The 25,215-nt window shown below is 38.4% G+C and overlaps 1 protein-coding gene across 3 annotated transcripts in view; it reads left to right on the top strand.

Moving 5' to 3' along the window:
• Window positions 1-25,215, top strand: part of NCAM2 (neural cell adhesion molecule 2) — a 298,722-nt gene that overhangs the window by 194,093 nt on the left and 79,414 nt on the right. For all 3 annotated transcript variants that reach the window (XM_089512162.1, XM_089512163.1, XM_089512164.1), the window contains exons 11-12: window positions 297-393; window positions 10,397-10,570. In XM_089512162.1, the coding sequence (XP_089368288.1) occupies window positions 297-393; window positions 10,397-10,570 (271 nt within the window). The remainder of the gene's footprint in view (window positions 1-296; window positions 394-10,396; window positions 10,571-25,215) is intronic.

The raw sequence follows: 25,215 nt of genomic DNA, 5'->3' as shown, positions 1-25,215 counted from the left end.
TTAATTTATTTGTACCTACTATGTGGTCTGTGTGCACATCCTGCATATTTCCTGCAGTCAAAACAAGTCCCTTCTGCTCTACAGAAGAAGGGACTTGTGTGGCTCATAGGAAAGGCTGGATGTCATAGTTGGCCTGGGAATGTACAAGACCAGTATATGAGGAGAAACAGCTAAAACAAAAGTTTGTTAAGATTTATGGGAAGCCTTTGAATTGAGGCACTGTACAGTAGCCAGCTAGGTCAAGTGATTACCATAGAAACATAGAAACCGATAAAAATCTGTATGCATTATCCCAGATTGCTCCTGCTTCTGACAATGATTTTGGACGATACAACTGCACAGCCACAAACCGAATAGGAACACGATATCAAGAATATATCCTTGCTTTGGCTGGTAAGTAAAACTGTGTTAAATTAGTTATTTATGATTACATATACTATTTTTAATACTACCAGAATGCATCTTGCTGATGAGCAATTCTATTTAATAAAATGTAAATTCATTGTGTGTTTATATTGCAATGCTGTGCATGCTATTTGGAAGTAAGTCACATTCAGTTCAGTAAAGGTTATTCCCAGATAATATATGCTCAGACCTGAGTCCCTTTAAAAAAGTCCACTATGGTACAAAACACATGGCACAAATAATCCATTCTGAGACCATTTTAACTCCCCTGGCTCAGAGCTAGGGAATTATTTTTGTGAACTATTTAGCCTTCTCTGTCAGAGCGCTCTGGTACCAGAATAACCTACAATTCCCAGCATTCCCTAGCACTGAGCCAGGGCAGTTAAAGTGGTCTCATACTGGATTATTTCTGCAGTTTGTTTTGGACCTATATTACATTTATCCATAATTTAATCATCAGTATTTGATTAGTGAAATACACTGGGATAGTATGATTAAGCTGGATACCTATTTGAGTATCTTTTTCCCCCCCTTCGGAAGTTAGTTGCAGAAAAAAAGCTAGGTGCCACTAAACTACTTTTCTTATAAATTAATCACATCTTAAAGGAATACCTATATAAATTTACTATTTATATAATTTCTTTTATTACATTTCCATCCTGTTTTTGGAAAAGAGAAATCCAAGTGGCTGTCAAAGAAGATGATTTAAATCAGAGATCAACAAACTGTAATCCATGGGCTGCATTCAGCTCCATCCCTTTGTAAGACCCCAAAGTTCCAGCTACTATCCCTAGGCCTTCTATTTTCAAAAATGGGATGGAAAAACCAGGAAATATCCCCAAAGACCTCAAATGGTTTCTCGATCCATATACCCACTAACTCACTCCCCCACAATCCAACACTGGCTAAAACTGAAGGAAATGCAAACCAGGAGCATATTTTCCAGTATTTCACAATTGTCTGTAGCACAAAGTTTGAAAGTGTGACCTGCTGTGTGGTCATGGTGACAAAAAAAATGGGTCTACTGATCAACAGCAGACAGGTACACAATGTACAAAGTAGAAATTACATGTATCAGAAAGAATAGAAAAACATCATAATCAGTCAATTAATTCAACTTAATGAATTCTGCAAGCTGTTTTTGCTTGCTGGTGAAAGGCAAGCAGGGAGGGGGCCAACCTTGCTTCTTGTGGAAGGGCATTCCAGAGGAATGTAAATCTATGCTGTAGCAGTAATTCAAACTTTTTCATCCATAGAACTTGTAGCAAACAATAGAGTCAAAAGTCATAGTTGTTTAGTAGTCATAAACTGTAGAATCATAGGCAATGGAATGGGCCTCCCTAAAAATTTATAGTTTCTGATTCATCTCTATGACTTCCTCAGCTACCTTAAAAAATAATATTAATAATAACAAGCCTAGTGCTATGAAAAAGCATTTTTGCCACAATGAACATGAATGATACTAAATTAAATGATACTGAAGATTATATGCTTAAAGTGTGCAGACAAATACAGATAAGATGTCTACACCAACATAGTGGCATGTCATATAATAATAATAATAATAATAAGTTTTATTTATATTTATATTTTCCCGCTTCTCCCAATGGATCGAAGCGGGATTACAATCAGAACTTATAATACAACAATACAAATCCAAACAAGCCCTCCCTTTTTTGACCAAAACCTATTAAAATGCTTGAACATGGGAAAGAATAAGAGAGAGTGCAACCTGATGTGGTCAGGGGCTGCTGAGGCCAGGGGTCACCCTGTGACCACCTCTTCAACCTTCATTGGGTAAAACATCTGATCCTGAGAGCAAACCAATATCATTGGTTGCTCCCTGGCTGGTCAATATCTGGAAGGCAAACCCAGAGCACTCTACCTAAAGTCTCAAGACTGTGTGTGTGTGTGTGAGAGAGAGAGAGAGAGAGAGAGAGACAGAGAGAAAGAGAGAGAGAGAGAGAACCCCAAGGGCAAACTCTTTCCCCACCCCAGGTTTCCATGACCAGTTGGGCCATTTTAGAGCCCAACCCTTTATCAAAATGGTGCCAAGATATATACCAAACTCTTATATTCTCCCTCCACTATATACCAATGACAACCTATTTACTGACACCACTCTATGTCATCTGATCCAGTCCCTGAGATCACACAGTAGGCAAAAAACTGCAAGTAAAGGAGAATAAATTCCTACTCGGCTCTGAGGTGATCAGCAAATTTTGCACCCTACTTATGGTGGAAAGTTGGGTCACAGAATAAACAACCAAGAGGATTCCTGAAGGGCTCTGCTCCATCGTATGCCTCATTTTGGAACACTGCTCCAAGCCAGCTTAATTCCACAATCTATTCATGGAGGCCAGCAAAAAGTACCCCCGTGCGTGTGCGCGCACACACACACACACAGTATTGTTCACCATGAAGGTCAAGATATGACTGTTTGGAATGGCATAACAACTTTCAATGAGTAACTGTATAAATATACTACTTAAATGATGGTAATCACCACCTGTCACAGCAGGGGAAAAGGGAATAGGAGAGGAACATTTATACAAAAAGAAAAAAAAGTAGGATAAAGGTAACTCATAGCTTTCACCTTTTTAAGGAAAACAACTGTAATCCTGTTTTTCATTCAAACCACATGAGGTAACAGTATGAAGCTTATATATCCAACAACATTCTTGTTTTGCCAACAGTGTTGAAACATCCTGATAAGGTTTAGAAATAACTACTTGAATCACTAGAAATTTAAATGAATCATATCTGTGGGCAGCCTGATAAAAGTGTTTGTATAGAGAGAAACCTGTAGCATCATCTTTCATTTGACTTTATTGTTAAATAATTCTAGATTTCAAACTGCTAAAACACTTCATATGTTACGGGGTTTTTTGATGGTACATAGTTGTGATTAATGTTATGATTACAGCGTAGTTCTTCATCAGTGTTTTAAATGCACACTCATCTTAGCACAAGAGCTAAGAAGTATACCATAAGACAATACCTACAGTATTATTTGTAGCAGCTTTGTATGATATAGTTCTTCATGCATATTGCTATTTATGGTTAAGGATGTAAATCTTTGCCTATTCATTCCTGCTAATATACATGAAGAATTTCACAGACAAAAAATAATTCCTCTCCTCGTTGAGGACAGGACAGTTTTCACAATTTTTGATGTTACCTACCCTCAGATATATATTTTTTACCAAAAATAAAATAAAAGAAATCCCAAAATTGTGGCTATACAAAAAAGAAAACAATACCCCCCAAAAAAATCATTTTTGTGAGGAAAACATTCTAGAAGGAGCCCTGGTGGTGTAACAGTTAAATGCTGGTACTGCAGCCACTATGTTATTAATTTGATCCTAAAGGATGGCTCCAAGGCCCACTCAGCCCTCCATCTATTTGTAGGTCAGTAAAATGAGTACCCAGCTTGTTGGGGGGCAATTGGCCTACACATTGTAAACCTCTTAGGGAGTGCTGGTTCACTGATATGTGGTTTAGAAATGTACTTGCTATTCTTACTGCTAACACTGTTTTCAGTGGAGTGTCTCACTCTGAAAACAGTTGTTCTAACCGGAGATGAAAAAAGTTGTATTTCTTCCATTCTTAGTTAGGCATGGGTAAACCATATCTTCTCAAGTGTAACAGTGACCATTTTTAACAATATAATTTTATGTTTACTCAGTGAAGCTTACTCTAAGCATGCTTAGAATTGTACTTCAAGTTCTATAACATTAAATAATATAGTATATTTTGTTGGATTGCTTTATGGTATTGTATAAAGCCTTGGTATGTATGCAAATAATAAATGATAAAATAATGAATATATTTATTTTATAATTTATTTAGAAACCATAAATAAATTTATAAACAAAAGATAACCACATACCACTATGTGTGTTACACAAAAAATAATTTATTGCCCAGTCTTCACCAAGGTGGTTTATTTTAGCCATGTGTTATACAACAGCACATAAACTGCATTTCTAACTGGTATGAACTAGGGACTACTGGAACTGTATCAATTTATTCTAATTATATGAATCAAGGCACTAGTATCATTACAGAACCAAGCTATTGCATATTTTTTTCTCTCTGACTTCATTTACTCTAATTGTTCTTCAATTTTTAAAGGTTGATTATGCTGCCTAAATGTCACTCTGCCTCTTTTATAAGCAATTAACTTTTTCTTTATCAGTTTTATGAGAATGACCCTTAATACATTCTTTAAAATAGGATGTCGGGGGCGGCGGGGGGAGGGAGAGAACTGGTTTTGTATTTGTAGATCATTTTTGTATAAAGAAATAATAGGACATACAGCTCAATAAATTTTCTCAAAGCAACAACAACAACAAACTATTTGCCAAGCAAATATTTCACCAGTACTACACCCACCTATGTATATTTGTACCTGTTAATACAGCAGTTTTGTGTTAGAGGAAGGATGGCAAGTTTAAGAATACATTAAAATCTTTCAACCATGGCATGCAATTTATTTAACATTTATTCTGTACTACACCAATTTTTAAAAATATATTAAGGTCTGTTTGAAAAACCATCATTAATGAAGTCTACTATAGAGAAGAAAAAGAAATGTCAGCAGTTTTTTGATAGAGGTCTCTCATTCTTCCCTTTTTGTAGATATACTTAAATAATAATGAATACCATTAAGAATTAACAAAGGGAATTTTACAACAAATGACCTAAGTCACACACACACACACACAAATAGAAAGGGGAGAAGGAACCCTATACGTACTTTCTATCTCTCTAGATATATACACACATGTTTCTTTTATAACCAGTGTCATAACCAGCTGATTGCCTTCTTACTGTGCCATAAGCTGGGCTATTCTGAAATGTTTTCTATCAAAATGCTGTTGCTGTCAGAATCCATATGCATGGTTCTGTCATGTTGGCATGATGATATGATATTAGAGGATGAAGGTAGGAGGGCATGGTGATATGGTGATTTAACACTGTATAATATGTTGGCTATTGAGAAGGGCATATCAGTTATGTTAAATCCAAGCCTGGGAAATAAACGGGAGGAGCAGATGGCCAATGGCAGAAAAGAGTTGTATTTTTATGACCCCAATCTTCCTGACATGGATCAGAGCTGATGCTCTACTTCCTGAAGGGAGATGAAATGATAACACAGGAGGGGAAGGAAGGAAACAAGAAGGGCCCTTTGATCTGGATCAAAGATGAGAGATCAGGGTTGGAAAGGGAGGCTGGAGGATGGGAATGTATTTGTGATGATTCAAGGGCAAACTTTTTCAGTTCTGACACTGTACCTGGGACGTCTTGATATCCAGAATAAATCTCTAGTTTATATTATACTACGATGCTGTCTTGGTTACTAGGAACTGGGTCCTCCGATCCTGACAGTGTGTCAGAACTCCCAATAACACCTCGTACGATGCAACAGCATTCAGGCGGAGGTGTGTCAATCCCAATGGGGCCTCCCAAAGGTGAGCACAGAGGTGGCCAGGGAACAGAAGCCCTGGAAGCAAGTATGGGTCCCGGCTGGGGAGCCAGACCCAAACAACCCTGATGTGCTGAGGGAGTTGTCGGGAATGGTCCAGTGGATGGCACAGAGACCAGCAGAAAAATAGTTCCCTGACTCCGATGATATGGAGGACCAGTCCCCGTACGACAAGAGGGACATGGGAGTGGAGGACTGGCACTAGGAGGGAGCCCAGCAAGACCTATTGAGCTATGAGGGTGAGGATGAAGAGTTCCAAACCTCAACCACCACCCAGAGCCAGAAGCAGCCCAGCGAAGAGAGATTGTCGGGCTGGGACACCGTGGTGGCTAGCTCAATAGATGTGGATCCCCAGGATTGAGAGGACTGGGATATCAAGACACAACAGGCACTACTAGAGGAGCAATCAATGCGAGACCTCCTGACTGAGGTAGCAGACATACAAGAGAAAATCACGGTGGGACTGCTGGTCCAAAAGTGACAAGGAATGCTGGGCAATGACTGAGTCATGATGCAGGAGGAACCCTAACAGGACAAATGGCCTATGGCAGACCTGGGGGCACTGGCATGGACCCAGCAGCTCCAGGGGGCCACCCAACCCAGAGCAGGGGAAAGGATCTGGCAGTGAGACACATAGATTCATCAGAGCCAGCTGGCCTACTTCCTTGCCCAGGTGTCAGGACACATGAACTGGTGGGGACACACCTTCCTCACTGAGGAAGTGAAAGTGAGATATGTGGCCGCATACCTGGAGGGTGAAGCAGTGGAGTGGTTGGTACAGTTGTTTGATGCCAGGGCAGCAGAGCTGAGGCGCTTACCAGCCTTTATGATAGATTTGCAGGCCTGATTTGAGGACCTTTTTCAGGTGGAAAAAGCCCAATTTAAGCTGGTGGTCCTAGAACAAGGTGCCCATTCAGTGACTGAATATGTGGCGGAATTTTGTGGTCTGGAGGTGCAAATTCCAGACTGGGCAGAGGTGACCAAAGTGCAGAATTTCAAGGAGGGACTACGAACAGACCTTCTAAAATTGGTCTGTATGAAAGACAATCTTCAGACTGTGAGGCAATGGATCCGGTTGGCTAGGAGGCTGATATGGCAATGGAGGAAAGCCAGTGAGGCAGCTGACACCAGGAGGGAGCAAGGAGACTAAGATAATTCCTACCCCTCCCCATGGTAAGGAGAGAGAAACTAAGGCCCGGGTCCCCGAGTGCGAGCAGTGGATGAAACTAGGACTTTGCCTGGCATGCGGGCAGAAGGAGCATCAGATTGCTGAGTGTCCCAACACAGAAGACCACCAGCAGGGAGCTATGTCAAAAAGAGGGCCCACTCCAGCCTCGTTGGAAGACCTGCACTGCCCAAGTAAGGGACTGGGAAGCAATTGAGTCTTCAAGGTAGCTAATGAAGGTGCAGTGGAATCGAAAACCACACTAGACATTATAGAGCCGGAGGACAATGCTGAACCAGCGGAAAACTTTCTCTGCCAGACAGTGGCGGAAGGCAGGCCCAAGGCACCATACCCTGATAGTGAGTGGAGGAATTCTCCTATACAACTTAAAAGTTAAAGTGAAGGACCCAAAAGAGGGGAGATAAGCACTTGGTAGTGGCTATTGACTCAGGCTGCACCCGCTGCTTCCTAAACCCAGAGATAGTGGTGAAACTAAACTAAAACTCTAAAACATTTGAGCATCCCATTACCTTCCAACAAATGGATGGCTCCCCCTTGGAGAGGGAGCCCACCAGAGAGAGAACGGGTACAGTGTGTCGTAGGGTGGTGGAGCACTGGGAAAAATCCAGTCTATGGTGGGTCCAACCTTGACCTACCACTTGATCCTGGCAATCGAGGTGGCCAGTTCACTTCACAATTTTGGAAGGTGCTACATAAAAAATGGGGATTGAGCAGGCGTTGGTTACCTCTCATTACCCAGAATCAGATGAGCAGACTGAGAGAATAAACACTACTCTGGAACAATGCAAACATTGCTATGGCATTTACTTGCAGGACAACTGGTTTTACTTACTGTCCCATGTCGAAGTTGTTTTCAATGAGAGAATCAAACAAAGTACAGATCATTCGTCATTTGAAATTGAACCACAGACATTGCCTTCATTGAACATGGAAACCACAGTCCCTGTCTCACCTCCCAGAGAGTGTGAGCCCTGCAGGGAGTGAAAAAGGATTATAAAAGATTTTCGGATTGTAAGAGGGTCAAGGAATGGGATTTGGTATCAGGAAGCAAGATCTGTTTGTCAACTAAGCATCTGAAGAACTGACAACCATCTAAAATGCTGGACCCAAAATATGTAGGATCTGAGAATGAGTGGGTGTATGCTCACCATGTAGATGTCCCGGAATTGACTCAGAGGTTTCATAAAATATATCTAGACAAGCCAGGGGAAAAGGACTTGAAAGAATGTGCTATGGTTATTCCAATGGTGGCAGGATGTCAGAATCTATATGCATGGTTCTGTCATGTTGGTATGATGATACGATATCAGGGATGAAGGTAGGAGGGCATGGTGATATGGTGATTTAATGCTGTATAGTATGTTGGCTATTGATTGTGTTAAATCCAAGCCTGAGAAACAAATGGGAGGGGTAGATGGCCAGTGGCAGAAAGGAATTGTAGTTTTATGACTCCTGACATGGATTGGAGCTGTCAAACAGGGATGATCATCTTCCTGAAGGGAGATGAAATGATAACACAGGAGGGGAAGGAGGGAAACAAGAAGGGCCCTTTGATCTGGATCAGATGTGAGAGATCAGGGTTGGTAAGGGGGGCTGGAGGATGCGAATGTATTTGTGATGGTCCAAGGGCAAACGTTTTCAGTTCTGACACTTAACCTGGGACGTCTTGATATGCAGAATAAATCTCTAGTTTCTACTATACTACGATGCTGTCTTGGTTATTGGAAACTGGGTCCTCCGATCCTGACAGTTGCAAGACCAATGTGTGATGACTACCTTGTCTGTTGCAGTTTTTTTTTGTCTTTAGTTGTAAAAATTAGAGATCTAAAATTATACAACAAACAAACAAACAAACAAAAACCTCCAGTGTTGTAGCCCCAATCTGATAATTTAATTTCATGTATACTTCGTGTATTTTTATGTAATGTTTCTATTTTATATGGTTTTAAGTTATTTATAATCTTTCTATTTTATATGGTCTTAAGTTATAGCATGTCTCACCAGGTCTATTACCTGTAAAGACTGATTGATTGATTGATTGATTGATTGACTGATTGATTGATTGACTGATGGTAATTGGTTAGTTCTCTCATGCTTTAGTTAGTTTGTGATTAGTTAGGTTGTGTCTATTGGAATAGATTAGTGTTTTAGTAATGCATCATAATGTTAGTTTAGTGTAGTTTTTGTTATAGTCATCATCAATCAATCTTTATTTACTGTCAATAAACCTGGCGAGACATGCTATAACTACCAGGGATGTTCTCCTTTTCCACCATCAGTACCATTCTGCATCGATATAGAAGCAGCAAATTATAATTGAACATTAAGAAAACAAAAATAATGACCACAGATGATTTATAAACCTTTAAAATGGATGATGAAGATATTGAAATTTATAAGATTTTCCATACTTTGTTTTAGTCATTAATCAGAATGTAGACTCCAGTGAAGAAATGAGAAGAAAACTAGGACTTGAAAGGGGATTAACCAAGTAACTAGACAACTGCTGTAGTTTAAATATAGATAATTGTTGAATATTAAAGTTAGGATTGTCCATGCCATCACATTTCCCATTTCTATGTATGGTTATGGAAGCTGGACAATGAGGAAAACTTATAGGAAGAAAATCAACTCACTGGAAATGTGTTGCTGGAGAAAGGTTCTACAGATACCATGGCCTACTAAAAAGGCCAGTAAATAGGTCCTATAGCATATCAAGTCTGAGCTTTCCGTAGAAGCCAAACTGATTGTGCCCATGTTTGGCTATATCGCGAGAAGACATGAATCACTAGAAAAGACAATAATGTTTGGTCAGGTAGAAGGCAGTAGGAAAAGTGGAAGTGTACATTCCGGATGGATAGACTCAGTCAAGGACACCACAGCACAATCCTCTTTCTTTTCCTCTTTTTTACCATGCCATACTTGTCGTTTGGTGATAGAAGTAGAACTGAAGAAAATAGCTTAGTGTGCTCAATCATGCAAGTAGAGTGATGGGCCAGGTCTTTTGCCTAATATTTACGCAGCTCTAGAATGTCCTGTTGAAGGCTCTGTGTATGTGTTAAGACCCACAGCCTGAGCTGAAAGAACCACACTTACAGGTAAGCAAGCCATTCTTATTTTGGCCATATAGTATATGTTTATATTACTGCAGCGTAACTCCATTTGTATAACATAAATGCAATCAGGAGTATTTACATATTTTAAAATGTTTCTTTTTCTTCCAAGGTGCTGTGCAAAGTATCATGTCCGCAATGCTAAACACTTAATGGTTTTATTACTGTTCTCTAATGAACTTCTTCATTACTCATCTCCAGATGTACCATCCAGTCCACATGGAGTGAAGATTATAGAGGTATCGCAGACTATTGCTAAAGTCTCTTTCAATAAACCAGATTCACATGGAGGGGTTCCAATTCACCATTACCAAGTTGATGTGAAAGAAGTCATTTCAGAAACATGGAAAGTTGTCCTTTCCCATGGAGTTCAAAGTGAGTCTTTAAAGAGGAAAAATAGGGATAACTCAGGGGGGGAAGTGGAAGGAAAGTTTTAATTTTGATGTTTTTGCCCATAAGAGAACTTCCTCTCAGAATGAACTAAGATATGTCATAATGTCCACACACAAAACCCTACCTAATTTCAGACATTGTGTAATCATGAGAAAGGTCAAGAATCATTTTTAACTATTTTATGAAGCAATCCTATTTATTTCTTCTCAAAGGTAAGTCTCATTGTGTTCAGTGTCTTGAATCTACTCATGGCATTATGTTATATCCCAGGACCATTTAACATTTTCAGAATTAACAGAAAGGAGATATCCGACACTGTTTTAGTTTAGTTTTTGTTTTGTTTTGTTTTGTTTTGGCAAAACATTCTATAAAGAAGCTATGCAACTGATTAAGCAAAATCAAATAGTACAGTATTGCAACCAGGTACACCAATTCATCCTAATGTGGTGCCAGTTTCAGAACATCTTGTGCAATTGTTTCATACAGCCAGTAGTGCAAAGGTATCATCCAGTAAAACCTCACCACAAAGATTTTCACCTGGTCTATATTTATCTCAGTGGCATTTATCACTAGGTAAGTGTGCAAAGGCTTGGAAACTTGGTTATCAATAGGTAGTTTGGGAAGAAAATTCCAAGTCCTATGTCCTTCCCAAACCTGTCCTTTCACTCCTAGACCAAAACTAAGAAATCTATGGCAGTGAATCAGTGATGCATGACCATTCAATCAAGGAAACTGAGTTTTCAATAAAGTTATTTAAATGCTTATTTATTTGTTTGTTTGTTTGTTTGTTTAAATATTTGATTGAAACATCTATTTGCTGCCCTGTATCAAAAGATATCTGGATAACTTAAAATAAAACGGATTAAACATTTTAAAATTAGATGTGAAAAAATGTACATAAGTGTTATAATTTAACATGACTGTTAAAACTGTTTAAAACCATGTGGATATACAAATTGGATCAAACCATTAAATGGCAAATGACAAAGACTTTGAGAAAATTAGTTTCATCCTGCTGTCAAAATGAAGCCAATTAGGCCTCCAGGGAGTGTGCATTCCACAAGAGAGACAGAGAAAGCTCTCTGTATCTCCTCAGGCAAATATAAGGAGAAGTGCTGCTTCAGGCCCAGAGGTCCCAGAAATTTATGGATTTAAATGTTGTAACTAATGCCTGGAATTCAGACTGAGATTGTATTGTCAGCTATTACAATCCCTTTAGAACAGGTGTGGTCTGTGCACGATGTTCTAGTCAGCAATTTGGCTGCTGCATTGTTCATTAGCTGCTTCTTCCTATTGAACCTAAAGGGCAGCCCCATGTAATACACATTTCAGTAGTCTAAGGAGAAAGTTAACAGTACATGAACTACTATGGATAGGTTATCCCTGTACAGTATCCCTGTACAGGAAATGTTACAGCTGGCAGATAAATCAAAACTGACACAGGCAGTCCAAGCCAAGTAGCTCTTCTGAGACTTAAGAGACGGAGAAAGAACACTACCGAGCTATACCTATGGGCATCTTTTGAAGTATTAGCAATCGACTCAGGCAGTGCTGGATGCACTTTATTTAGTGATTTCATAAAGGATGACTCGTTTTCAAAAATACGAGTGTAATAAACCTTCTTTGTCAGTACTTACAGACCCAGCATTTTAAACCAACAAGGAGACTTGATCTATTTGAACTGATTGATTTTAAAAAAAAGTGTGAATTCTATTTGAAGAAAAAGATTATGTTCCAGATAACCATGTGATCAAAATTAAAACTGTCTGAAAAGGAGGACATAAATAACTTCTCAAGAAGTAAAAGATCAACAGTTTGAATACAGAAGTAATAGCAAGGAAACTAGCTTTTATTCTGAATTACACACACACACAAACTATACTCACACTTGCGCTAAAAAAATTAGCATAAGATTCATTAATGGTAACACAATGAACACACAGTCTCCAGCATATCCTTCATATTCGGTTAATGTTATAAGTTCTGGACTTCCTGTATAATGGCAGAGCAATCACAGCTTGCATTTGAGCTAAGGCCAAGCTGAACCAGCCATGGTTGGTTCGTTGCACAAAGGAGATAATTTAGACAACAAAAACACCCCGCCGATAATGGGGATTCAGACAGCCTCACTGGGGTTTTGGACAGCATCGGCGTCACCGATGAGGAAAGAGAAGAAGACGTGGATGGGGGCTGAGACACCACAAATACACCGCATCCACATCTGGGAGCTCAATAGCGAAGCTGCACCAATACAGCTTTTAATTATTTTCACTGACATTAAAATTCCTTGAATTAAGTAAGTTTGCAAACTGTAAAATAATATCTTCACAGAGGACATCCATTATAAGAATTAAGTAAAAAGCCTTTTCTTCTGCCATTCCACTTTTTTTTCTATAAAGAACTGTGCTGGACTGTGTAAAGGACAGGGGCTAAAATTGACAGCTAACATGAAAGAGATTGTGAATACAAGAACTGAATTTAAAAGTTTAAAAAATAAGTTTGAAGAACAATTTAATAGGCTTAAAATTGCTGACAGTTATTAGCCTCAGTTGCCATTTCACGATAGAGACAGGATGAACAAAAATTGAGAAGTATCTTTTTATTAATCTGGAAAGACAATCGCTAAAAGAATGGCAGACAGAGACATGAGACACTAACTTCAAACAAAGACAGCAACTGAGAAAATCAGACAAAAAGAGAGAGAGAGAGAGAGAGAAAGCAGAGAAAACACAAAGAATAGACAGAACTGCTATCTTCAGCCTGGATTATAAATAACTGTTTTATTCCTCCTGGATTTGGTTGAACTACAATATTTGCTGAGCTTGCCCAATTTGAATTATTTAAAATAAGAATTTATTTTGTAAACCAACACATCTCAATATAGCAGATCTGGAATCTGAGAAACAGATTAAATAGTATGAAAGATAATAGGGACATTAAGGGGAAAAAAAAGAAAAAGACATTAAGAGACAGCAGAGACATTAAGACTTGGATGAGACTTTAAAGCAACAATAAGACATCAAGTAGATAATAGAAAGTGATATCATGGAACATTCAGGGAATGAATTCTCTACACAAAAGAAAACAGGTTTTCCATCTTATACAAAAAGAAGATCTACAAGAGACAAATATTAGAAGTCAGGGTACAAAATATTTGAAGAATCCCAAATTAGGTCAAAATTATATCACAGCCAGAAAAAAATTAGGGTAGTTTTGTATTTGTTGTTATTGTTTACTGCCTTCGAGTCAATCTCGACTCATGGACGATACATCTCCAAGACCCTCTGTCCTCCACTGCTCTGCTTAATTCCTGAAACCCCATACCCGTGACCTCCTTAATAAAGTCGATCCATCTAGTATGTGGCCTTCCTCTCTTCCTTTTTCCCTCCACCTTTCCCAGAATTCTTGTCTTTTCCAATGAAGCCTTCCTTCTTATGATGTGTCCGAAGTACGACAGCCTCATTTTGGTCATCTTGGCTTCCAGGGAGGTTTCCAGCTTGATCTGCTCTAGGACCCATTTGTTTGTCCTTTTGGCTGTCCTTGAATCCTCAGACACTTCTCCAGCACAACATCTCAAATGAATGGATTTTATTCCTATCTTCTTTCTTAACTGTCCAGCTCTCACATCCATACATTGTAATAGAGTATACAGTGGCTTGTATGATTCTAACTTTTGTGCTCAGTTGTATATCCTTGCATTTTAGGATCTTCTTTAGTTCTTTCATAGCCACCCTCCCCATTCTTAATCCTCTTCTGTTTTCCTGGCTGCAGTCCCTGTTCTGATCAATGTTTGATCCCAGATGTGAGAACTCTCTTACTATTTCTATTTCTTCATTGTCTAGGTTGAACTAGTGAAGGTCCTCGGCGGAAATTATTTTTGTTTTATTTATGTTCAACATTAAGCCTGCCTTTGCACTTTCTTATTTGGTCTTCCTTAGTAGGTGTTCCAGGTATGTGAGGTTTTCTGGTAATACTATGGTGTCATCTGCATAGCTTAGATTGTTGATATTCCTTCCTCCTATTTTTACTGCTCCTTCTTCTGTGTCTAAGCCTGCTTTTCTTATAATATGTTCTGCAAAAATGTTGAACAGATAGGGTGAAAGGATACAGCCTTGTCTGACTCCTTTGCCAGTTGGGAATCATTCTGTTTCTCCGTATTCTCTTCTGACAGTACCCTCTTGTCCTGAGTACAGATTCCTCATCAAGACTATCAGATGTGTTGGCACTTCCATGTCTTTAAGGGCATTCCATAGCATTTCATGATCTACACAGTCAAAGGCTTTACTATAGTTTATCATAGAATCATAGAATAATAGAGTTGGAAGAGACCACAAGGGCCATCCAGTCCAACCCCCTGCCATGCAGGAATCCAAATCAAATCATTCCCGACAGATGGCCATCCAGCCTCTGCTTAAAGACCTCCAAGGAAGGAGACTCCACTACACTCTGAGGGAGTTTGTTCCACTGTCGGACAGCCCTTATTGTCAGGAAGTTCTTCCTAATGTTGAGGTGGGACCTCTTTTCTTGTAGCTTGCATCCATTGCTTCGGGTCCTAATCTCTGGAGCAAATGAAAACAAGTCAGCTCCCTCCTCAGTATGGCATCACTTTAAGTATTTAAACAGGGCTATCATATCACCTCTTAAAAGCACATGATGATTTTTCTTTTGGAATTCCCTGGTGTGGTCCATTAGCTATCATATGTTTGCAATGTGGTCTCTAGTGCCTCTTCCTTTCCTGAATCCCACTTGAACCTCTGGGATTTCTCTCTCCATATATGGTTTGAGTCTATGTTGTAGAATTTTGAGCATGATTTTGCTTGCATGGGAGATTGGTGCTATGGTCCTATAGTTTCTGCAGTCCCTTGTGTCTCCCTTTTTGTGGTTGGAGATGTATATTGATCACTTCCAATTTGTTGGCCATTGTTTTGTTTTCTATATCTGCTGACATATGTTGGTCAGCACTAGAGATTCTGTCAATGTGGACTGCAGCAGTTCAACTGGAATATCATTTGTTCCTGGCGATTTGTTTTTCACTATTTCTCTTATTGCTGTTTCCACCTCACTTTTTAGAATTTAGGGTTCATCTTCATAGAATTCTTCATTCCACATGTCCTTCATTTCGTCATCTCTTTTGTATAATTATTTGTGTATTGCATCCAATGTCTTTTTATTCACTCCTGGTCTTGAATTATGATATTTTTATTGTCATAGAGTGTTCCAGTCCTTGGTTTGAATTTTCCTTTGATTTCCTGGATTGTGAAATAGATGTCTCGTTCTTCCCTTTTTGTTGTCTTCTATTTCTCTGCATTGGTCATTGTAGCAATTTTCTTTATCTTTCCACGCAATCTGTTGTACTGTTGCATTCACAATTATTAGTTTGATTCTATCTCCCTTTGGGTTTTCTTTTCTTCTTTTCTTTATTGTTTGTAATAATAATAATAATAATAATAATAATAATAATAATAATAGGTTTTATTTATATACTGCCCAATCCCTGGGAATCCGAGCGGTTTACAACAGAGGGGATAATAGACAGTTCCCTGCCCTCAGGCTTACAATCTAAATGACACGACACAAAAGGAGAAGGGAATGGTGAGGGGTGGAGGGGATCAGGTCCAGCATTCTTCTCTCCCTCTGAGGCCTGGACCAAGGCAGATGGACTGTAGGGAGGGCTCTTCTTCTTCAGGCTAGCCCTGATGGAGCTATGCCAGGCTATTCACTTCCTCTCAGGCCAGAAGAGGACAGTTATGGAGGGAGGAGTCTCTTCTTCAAGGCTAACCCTGGTGGAGCTGGGCCTGCCTGGTCATTTCCCTCCCTGGCCAAAGGATGACAGTTATGGAGGGAGGGCGCTCTCTCTTCAGGCTAGCCCCTGATGACGCTGGGCCAGCCTATTCTCTCCCTCACTGGCCAAAAGATGACAGTTACAGAGGGAGGGCGCTCTCTCTTCAGGCTAGCCCCTGATGACACTGGGCCAGCCTATTCTCTCCCTCACCGGCCGAAAGATTTGTAGTGGTTTTTTCTGTCATCCATGTTTTTTTCTTTCTTTTTGTTTATTGAAAATGTCTGTCTGCATTCTTTTTTATTATGTCACTGGCTTCAGACCATAATTCCTCTGGTTATCAGTCTATTATGTTTTATAGTGCAAATCTGTTTCTTATGTAGTAAATTCTATTGAGATATTATTTAGATCATATTTTGGTATAATAACTGGTTTTGTTTTCTTCTTATTTTTGATATGATTAATTCATAATTTGTGCCACAGTCGGCTCCTCACCTAGTTTTGGCACCATTATAGAATTCTGCCATGTTTTACTTCCAATTATATTGTGTATTTCGGTTGGCCGATAAAAGGTATCACTGATGGATTTTTGTTTGTATATGTTAAATGGCCAACACAGCTACCCCTGAATGTTTTCTGTAGTGTGAGATACCGCATTATAGCTGCAACAGGGGAACCATGAAGAGTAGCCTTTTTTCTTCTTAAATTTGGACTGAATTTGCATGTTTTACCACTACATCACCAATATGTTCCTGATACAATGACATGGAGACTTCTTGAGAAATCCATTGTTCTCTGCCTTCAAAGAGGCCTGTGATCTCACTGGAATAGAGACATATTTGGATTGCAAAATATAGGTCCTTGTTGAGCTGCAAATGGACTTTAAATTTCCTGGACTTTGCAAAGCTCCTTATTGCCATATTGGCCAGGAGGAGGAGGAGCCTGCCTGCCTGCAAAAGATGTCCTCTCCATCATAACATCTTTATTAAGGACTGAAACAACATACAGGCATCTGACTAACATCTACAACTCTTTTTCTTCCCCTCGTGTTTGGTTTGTAACATCTTACCTGATGAAGAAGCCCATGGAGCTTTGAAAGCTTGCAAGAAGTACATTGTGCATTTTGTTTGGCCAATAAAAGTTATCATTGATGGATTTTTGTTTCTATTTGTTAAATTGTCATTGCAGCTACTCCTAAATGTTTCCAATTATATAATCTATTTGATTTTTGTATTGACCATCTGGTGATGTCCATGTGTATATCCTTCTTTCTGGTTGTATGCAAAATGTGTTTGCAATGAAGCAGTTGTTGGCTTCATAAAAATCTATCAGACATTCACCTGCTTTGTTTCTTTTGCCTAATCCAAATCTGCCTACTGTTTTTGATTATTCTTTGCATCCAAGTTTTGCATTCCAATCTCAAATGATCAGTTTGGCATCCTGTGTTGGTGTGCTGTCAATTTCCTCCTGTACTCCTTCATAGAATCTATCATTTCTTTTTGTCCTGCCTATGTGGTTGGTGCATATACTTGAATTATGGTGATATTCATATGTTTACCATGGAGCCTTACTGAAATTATTTGGTCTGGTTTTTCATTGTATTCTCTGACTGCTTTTACCTCATCTTTTCTTAGTATGACAGTCACCCCATTTCTTCTTGTCTTTTTATTCCCTGAATAGAACACCGTAGTTGTCTGATTCATAGTGGCCCATTCCTGTCCATTTTAACTCACTCCCAGTACTGCTATGTTCATGTGTTCCATTTCCATTTTTACTATGTCCAGCTTTCCTTGGCTCATGCTCCTCACATTCCACATTCCTATTTTATGTGTAATGCTGCTTTTGATGCCATTTGCCTTCCTAAGGGTGTTTACTATTTGCCTTGGCATTTTTCTTGTGCCTTTGGCTGATTTTGCTAATGTGATATCCCTTTATCTCTCCCTCCTTCCCTTTCTGTTAATGCTCTGTTCCTGCCTGTGCCTCACTTGGGGTGTCTCATCATACAGTTTACTAGGTGATGGGGTTACACAAGTTGGGCCACCTACACCTCACTGTGTGCAGTGCCAACCAATGTTAGCTATGGTGTCACTGTTCACTCCTCTTACTGACATCCACCACTACTCTGCTGTCCAGTAGCTGTCTGTCTTCCTGTATTATTCCTCCTGCTTTCCTACCCACTCCCTTATACCTCCCTGGGTTTTCCTCCTTCCCTTCCCTTGTGACCTCCCTCCTTTAGTCCATCCCCATCTTCATCCCCATCCCTCCCTACTTTAGTTTCTTTGCTTATTTCTCCATGGTTGGGGGAGAGCAGAGATGGCTGGTTGCCTTCTTCCTTCCTCCACTTGCCTGCCTCATTCTACAGTGGTGTTCTGTTATCTGGCCACAATCCTATCTCAATATGTTTGAAAAAAAGGAAGAAAGAAATTTCATGGAGGCTTAATGAACAGCTATTGAAAGATGTAAAAATGATAAAACAAGACAAAGAACACTCAATACTGTATTTCCAAGAAAACTTGAACAAAGGGACCGAATTTAAAAACATATGGGATGCCAGCAAGGCAATGATGCAGAGCTTTTTTATCCAGAAGAAATCTGAATGGAAATAGCCAAGAAATCAAAGACTGGAAGAAATAATGCATAAAATAAATATTAAGGAGCAAGAACCCAAGATCCAAAGAATAAAGGAATTTTTAATGAGATCAAATTGCTACAAAAGCAGTTATCAGCCCTTACAACAGAAGAAATAGAAAAAAAGATAAAATTTCCAAGACACTTTGAATTTGAGGATAAAACTCAAAAATTACTAGCATACAAACTAAGAAAGATGAAAGAAAAAATAATGATTTTAGAAATAAATGATGGGGAAAAGAAACTTACAAATCCAAAAGAGATCCAAAAAGTATCTGAGATATGTTATTCCAATTTTTAAGGAACAGAAAAAGGAGACAGTCATGTACAAGAATTAAAAAATTACGTAAAGCAACACGTTCCAAATAAAATAACAGACCAACAGAAAAAAGTATTGAACTCAAATAAAATAACAGTCCAACAGAAAAAAGTATTGAACTCAAACATTTTGATAATGGAAGTTGTTGAAGCAATAAAGGAAATGAAATCAGGTAAATCACCTGGGCTAGATTGCTTTTCGGCTACATACTACAAAACTCTTTAGGATGAACTAATTCACCCTTTACATGCAACGCTTACTGAAATGAAACAAAAAGAAATACCAGAATCATGGTCAAAGGCTATGGTTGCACTTAAAGCAGACAAGTATTTGACACTCCTGCAAAATTACAGATCCATATCTTTGTTAAATCTGGATTATAAAGTCTTTGCAGCAATACTCACAAAAAAGCTAAGGAGAACTACTTCAGGTCATTATACAAGAAGATCAGTATACCTCAAAGACATATCAAACAAAATATAAGAACCATGATTAAGCTAATAGAACATTATGGGGGAAACCCAGGGGAAAAGTCACCATTAATCTTTCTTGATACTGAAAAGGCCTTTGATGTGGTAAATTGGGAAGTTATGACAGAGATAATGAAAAAGATGGATTTTGGTGAAATATTTGTAAATTGGACACAGGCTATTTACAAGACCCAGACCTCACAATTTATCGTGAATGGAGAGAAAAACAAAGGTTGCCAAATAATGAAAGGGACAAGATAAGGATGCCCACTGTCCCCATTGTTGTTTATCTTGATTTTGGAAATTGATAGTATGACAGTGTTATTAAATGAGAACTCAATCAAAGAGTGGGAAGAAGATTGGGAACCAGTGCTAAGGTTCTGTGAAATAAAATAGCTAGCTAAGTAAACATCGACCCAAAAACTAGGTAAATAGCTGGGAAATGTACCAATAAAGAACCTAATACAAAAGTGCAAGATAAGCATTTAATAATAAACATACAGCATTTAAACTATATACTGTAAGACACAGAGAGGCTTAACTTAGTAACAAATATAAGAATAGAAAAATATATTTTATAATATTAACAGGAAAAATAACAGAAGATTTAAAAGGTGTATTAAAGTTTATTTGAAAGATGCACAATCTTATAAAAATACTAGAAATAGAATAAATGAGAAATGAATTGTACAAATGAAATTGAGTTTAATTTAAAGAAGAATATTATTGTATACAGAATGCTTCATGGAAAATTCTAAACAATAAATATAGTATATAAATGGGAAGGGAGGACTTTGGGAAGAAATAGGAAAGGGGAATCTTGTTGGGGGATGAAGTTGGATATACATGATGATTATATAAGTGTATAGAACAGTGGTTCTCAACCTTACAATGCCACAATCCTTTAAAACAGTTCCTCATGTTGTGGTGACCCACAACCATAAAATTATTTTGTCTCAGTTCCTAAGACTATCTGAAATATGCGTTTTCTGATGGTCTTAGATGACCCTTGTGAAAGGTTTGTTTGATCCCAAAGGAGTTGTGACCCATAAGTTGGGAATCACAGGTATAGAAGATGTTAAGGAGAATATTGCTGTGTTTCTCTTTTACTTTTTGTGCTCTTCTTATCCTTTGATGGAAAAGAAACAACAACAACAACAACAACATAATGTTATAAATTCCAAGGGGATTATACACCAACTAAGTGTAGTATAGCAACTCGCTTAGCTATATGTAGGCTGTATTTCTGAATTAGCAGACATTGGTACCTTTATTTGTGTTCACACCCACTAGCTGATCTTCACCCCAATACTCTTTTTCCCCACCCAGTAGTTGTTCTACAAGTTCCACCTTTATCAGAGTTAAAAATCATAAAAAAACTTTCAATACCTTTAATATTGCACTATACTCTTGCTTCAGTCTTGCTGAAACTGGTTTTCTTCTTTTTTGGTGGTTTTCTTTCACTCTCTGACTTCATGATCTCCTAACTGTCTTCCACACCTTTGCCAGGTACCAAAAATTAAATGAATTTTTTGTTTGTTTGTTTGTTTGTTTGTTTGTTTTTCTACTCAGGAAACAAAAAGTTTGATTTTCTTAGCTTCCTTATATGTAATGTATCATCAGGGCAAAGAGAGGTGAGGGTAAGCTTGTACAAATGTTTTCCCTACATACAACCCCATTGCTCCCAATACCATCCACTCAATTTTCATGCCATCAAAACTCTGTGGGTGCACACACTCACACCCTGCTCCCACGGGCAGCAAATCTTCATAGTCTCTTCTTGACCAGCAAGAGGTTAGACAGATGGGTGGGGGGAACAGAGCATGCACAGCTGGGTGCCACCTCTCCAATCCAGAGGCACTCACCCAGCCAGTCAATGGCTTGTAGTGACCCACTAGCGGCCCCTACCAGTCTCTCAGATTTGTTTCTGGTAAACAGTTGGGAGGTTCTCCTGATTTCTTTGCTCCACTGAGCTCAAAGAAGTTTTAAGTGGCCCTGCACATGTCATGAGAACTTTTTTTCTTTACTACTTTTTTCCGCCTGTCTTTTTAAGAGCTGTTGATATTCAGCAGACACAGGTTGTACACAAATGGGGATTCCACAAAGTTTGGAATACTGGTTGAATTGTATAAAGCTATCAAAAAGTCCCTATATTCAGCTTCACAACCACATCTCAAGTATAAAATAGAAACAATTGCAATATCCTGATTCAGGATTACCCCAAGGATTGCTCAGTTACAGTAAATAAAGTGTTTTATAAAGCCCCTGGGAAGGTTCACTGTTGTAGACTACATCTCCCATAGACCTCCAGACAACTAGTACTGTAATGCAAACAACAATGAACTGTCATTTAAAATCTCAAAGACACAAGAATTCAGCAGTGGTTTAACTCATTGGCTAAACATACTGAAAAAGCAGAAGGAAAATTATTTCTTTCAGAGTAATTAGGCAGAATAATAACTGTACATTTTGCCACATATCTCAAATACTACTATGGATTTTTAAAAAAACCCAGCATGTATAGGTATGACATAGCTATCATTTTCATGTCTCTCTATTTGTGATGGTTCAGTCATAGAATTTGTAGTTTGTTGAAGTTTCTAGGGACATGTAGGTCTTGTCTGCACTGGCTACCCCAGAGTAACCTGGCCCCGGAGCTGGCCCCACTTACCTAAGCCCTTTGTTATGTGCTAGTTGGCTGTTTGCATGGGCATCCCACTGTGCCTCCCATGGCAAGTTACACACTTCTAAGGTTAAACAAGATGTAGTGTGTCCAGGGAAAATTTGAAGTAAATACCAAGACCCTACAGCAGTGGTCCCTGTGATGAGCCACCAAATCCTTTCTTATGATGGCAGTCACCTTGGAGTTCTTATCCCACTGCCACCACCAGTTTTAATGTGAAGTGAATAGCGTGGTAGAAAGTTGAGACCAGGCTTGTCTTTTCTTTTTTCAAACAAGAAAAAATTTATTTAAAACAACGGTTTGAAAATATGTTACTGGTTCAGATGGTTTATGCACTTGTTACTTTGTTATTTGGCTTCCACTTGTTACAGATACTAGTTACTTTAGAATCTTTTTAATACAGAACACTATATTTACTAAAGACTCCCACAGTCCCACTATCAGCCTATTCCACTTAAACCTGGATTTCACAACCCCCAACTAAAGATCTCCCTCAAGATATTATACTCCAGCCACTCTCTTTCCTAGAGTCTTGGACGTATATAATGGTAGGGAGTCTTTTCTTCGAAGACTCTACCCCTAACTGTCCCTGACTAACTCTCCCTGGAACCTTAAGAACCAACTGTCCTCTACTGGGCACCACAGGTCTCTCTCTCTCTCTCTGAGTTCCAAACCCTAATTGACCAAACCAACTCCACACGGAAACTTCAAAATCCCCCAGCCAGCACCTGATTGGTTTATGATCTGTAGCTGGTGATTGGTTAGCTTGCTGGTATCTTCACCACAATCCCAAAAAATTTTCTGGCTACTGCCCCCTTTCCTCTTGGGCAACAACCCAAGCTCCCCACCATGCGAATTCCTTGATATTAGGTCTACAGTTCTACTGCAAATTGAAAACAATCAGGTTACTGCTCAGTTACTGCTCCTATTGCATTCAGTAACCTTGGGAACAGCAACTGAGCATTTGGTTGGACAGTGACAGAGATCTCGTACAGACAGGCCAAAATAATGTTGCTTCAGGTCACTTTGGAAGTATGCTGTTTAAATGATGCATGTGTTCTAAGAGACCAGGAGCTGCTCCAAAGCCACACTCCAGTCCTAAGGACTCAAGAACAGCTTTGGTGCAGCTTCTGCCTCTTAAGATGTTCAATAATTAACATTTATTAATCTGCTTTTAAAGTAAAGCTACATGACATGCACATCCTTATTGTTCCTTTTTGTATACCTTTTTGTATACAAGTTAGAAGTGTCTAGGTTTCATGGCCTTGGACGTATGGTGGAGATAGACAAACACACTTGCACACTTTTATTATTATAGCTAGATACCATTTAATTATAAATTAAAGTGAATGCATTATGTTACTAAAAATAAAAATTAGGTCAGCACATTATTCATGCAAATTGACTATATTTCCCAATTTTTTTAAAAAAATGACCAAAGTATTTTGGGATACAAAATGGGGTAAATACCCATTGTTAGTATATTGGAAATCATTTAAGATTTACAGGATGAAATTTGCACGGTGTTAGAACTCTTAATACTATGTCAGTCCTGATCTTTATATTTGTATACTATGAATTATCTATGGCAGAAATCTTCATTTTCTTCCATATTTTATTACTCAATGTGTTTTTTAACATTAAAAAGAAGTAAGCAACTTTTGAATGTCAAGTGGATGTTTCTATGTGTAAAACAATGTTATGTTCCTATGCATTATGTTGAAATCATAGGGTCAGTTTACATATTCAGCTAGTTTAACTTGAGTTCATATCTAAGGTCAATCGAACAGCATAGTAGACTATTCCATGTGAGGGGTTGTTTATATATAATGGGTGGCTACATAGAGGAACTATGGGTTTTAGCAGTATCTTAGGTTACTGTCTCCTTGGAACATTTTAGGGACTTATATTTTAGTACTGCGTTGAAATTGTGTGTACTCAAATTTTTCCATATTAACTGGAACCTGTAAGACTGTAAACTTTTAATGAATTAGGAGTTTCAGGAAAAAAATGCATATTCCTAAAGAACTAGTAAAATGGATGGGGGGTTATGTGGCAGCAATATTCACTGATCCATTGTAATGAATAATCTCATTTTCTACACCCAGAGGCTAAATTTCTGAGAACAGATGTTAAAATTTACAATTATTGCTGGCTTCACATCTATTTATATAATATGCATTTAATTATAGCTCCAATGTGGGGTTTTTTCAAGTGGGGCTGATGAATAATTATAATTCTTTTTTTTTTTTTCCTCTTTTACTGGAAGGTTGAAAGCTGCAGCATATGATAACAGCAGAAACAGAAAATGTTATTTCACTTTTCTTAGTAAAAGTCTGTCCTTCAGAATGTTTCATTTAAGAATGAAAATGAATAGTATATCTCGTGAGGAATTAAGTATGGAAAATTTAGACTGGAGCATTTAACTAGTCTTAAGAACTTCTATGGGAAATATGCATTGAAATAAATGTATGCAACAAGATTAAATCGGTAGATATTGTTACCACATTAATAAAAACAGTATAATAATTCTGGGAGTCCCAAAACTATACATCTTAACATTATAAAGAACCTCTTAGTCTTTTACGCACCAATACAATTGAGTGAGTAAAGTTGGATTTTGAAAACAAATGTGTTGGCTTATCTTGGTACAAAATATTTATTTTGTTTCTTAGCTTTCTGAACAGTCTGAAACTGTGATCTGTCATTTAATGGACAAAAATATATTGTTATGTAAAAAGGGCTGTA

Source organism: Sceloporus occidentalis, unplaced genomic scaffold (genome assembly GCF_023333645.1).
Source record: "Sceloporus occidentalis isolate IW3139 unplaced genomic scaffold, rSceOcc1.0.p SCAF_2, whole genome shotgun sequence".
Taxonomy (NCBI): Eukaryota; Metazoa; Chordata; class Lepidosauria; order Squamata; family Phrynosomatidae; genus Sceloporus; species Sceloporus occidentalis.
The sequence above is the reverse complement of the archived record's forward strand: the minus strand, read 5'-3'. Positions and strand labels throughout refer to the sequence as shown.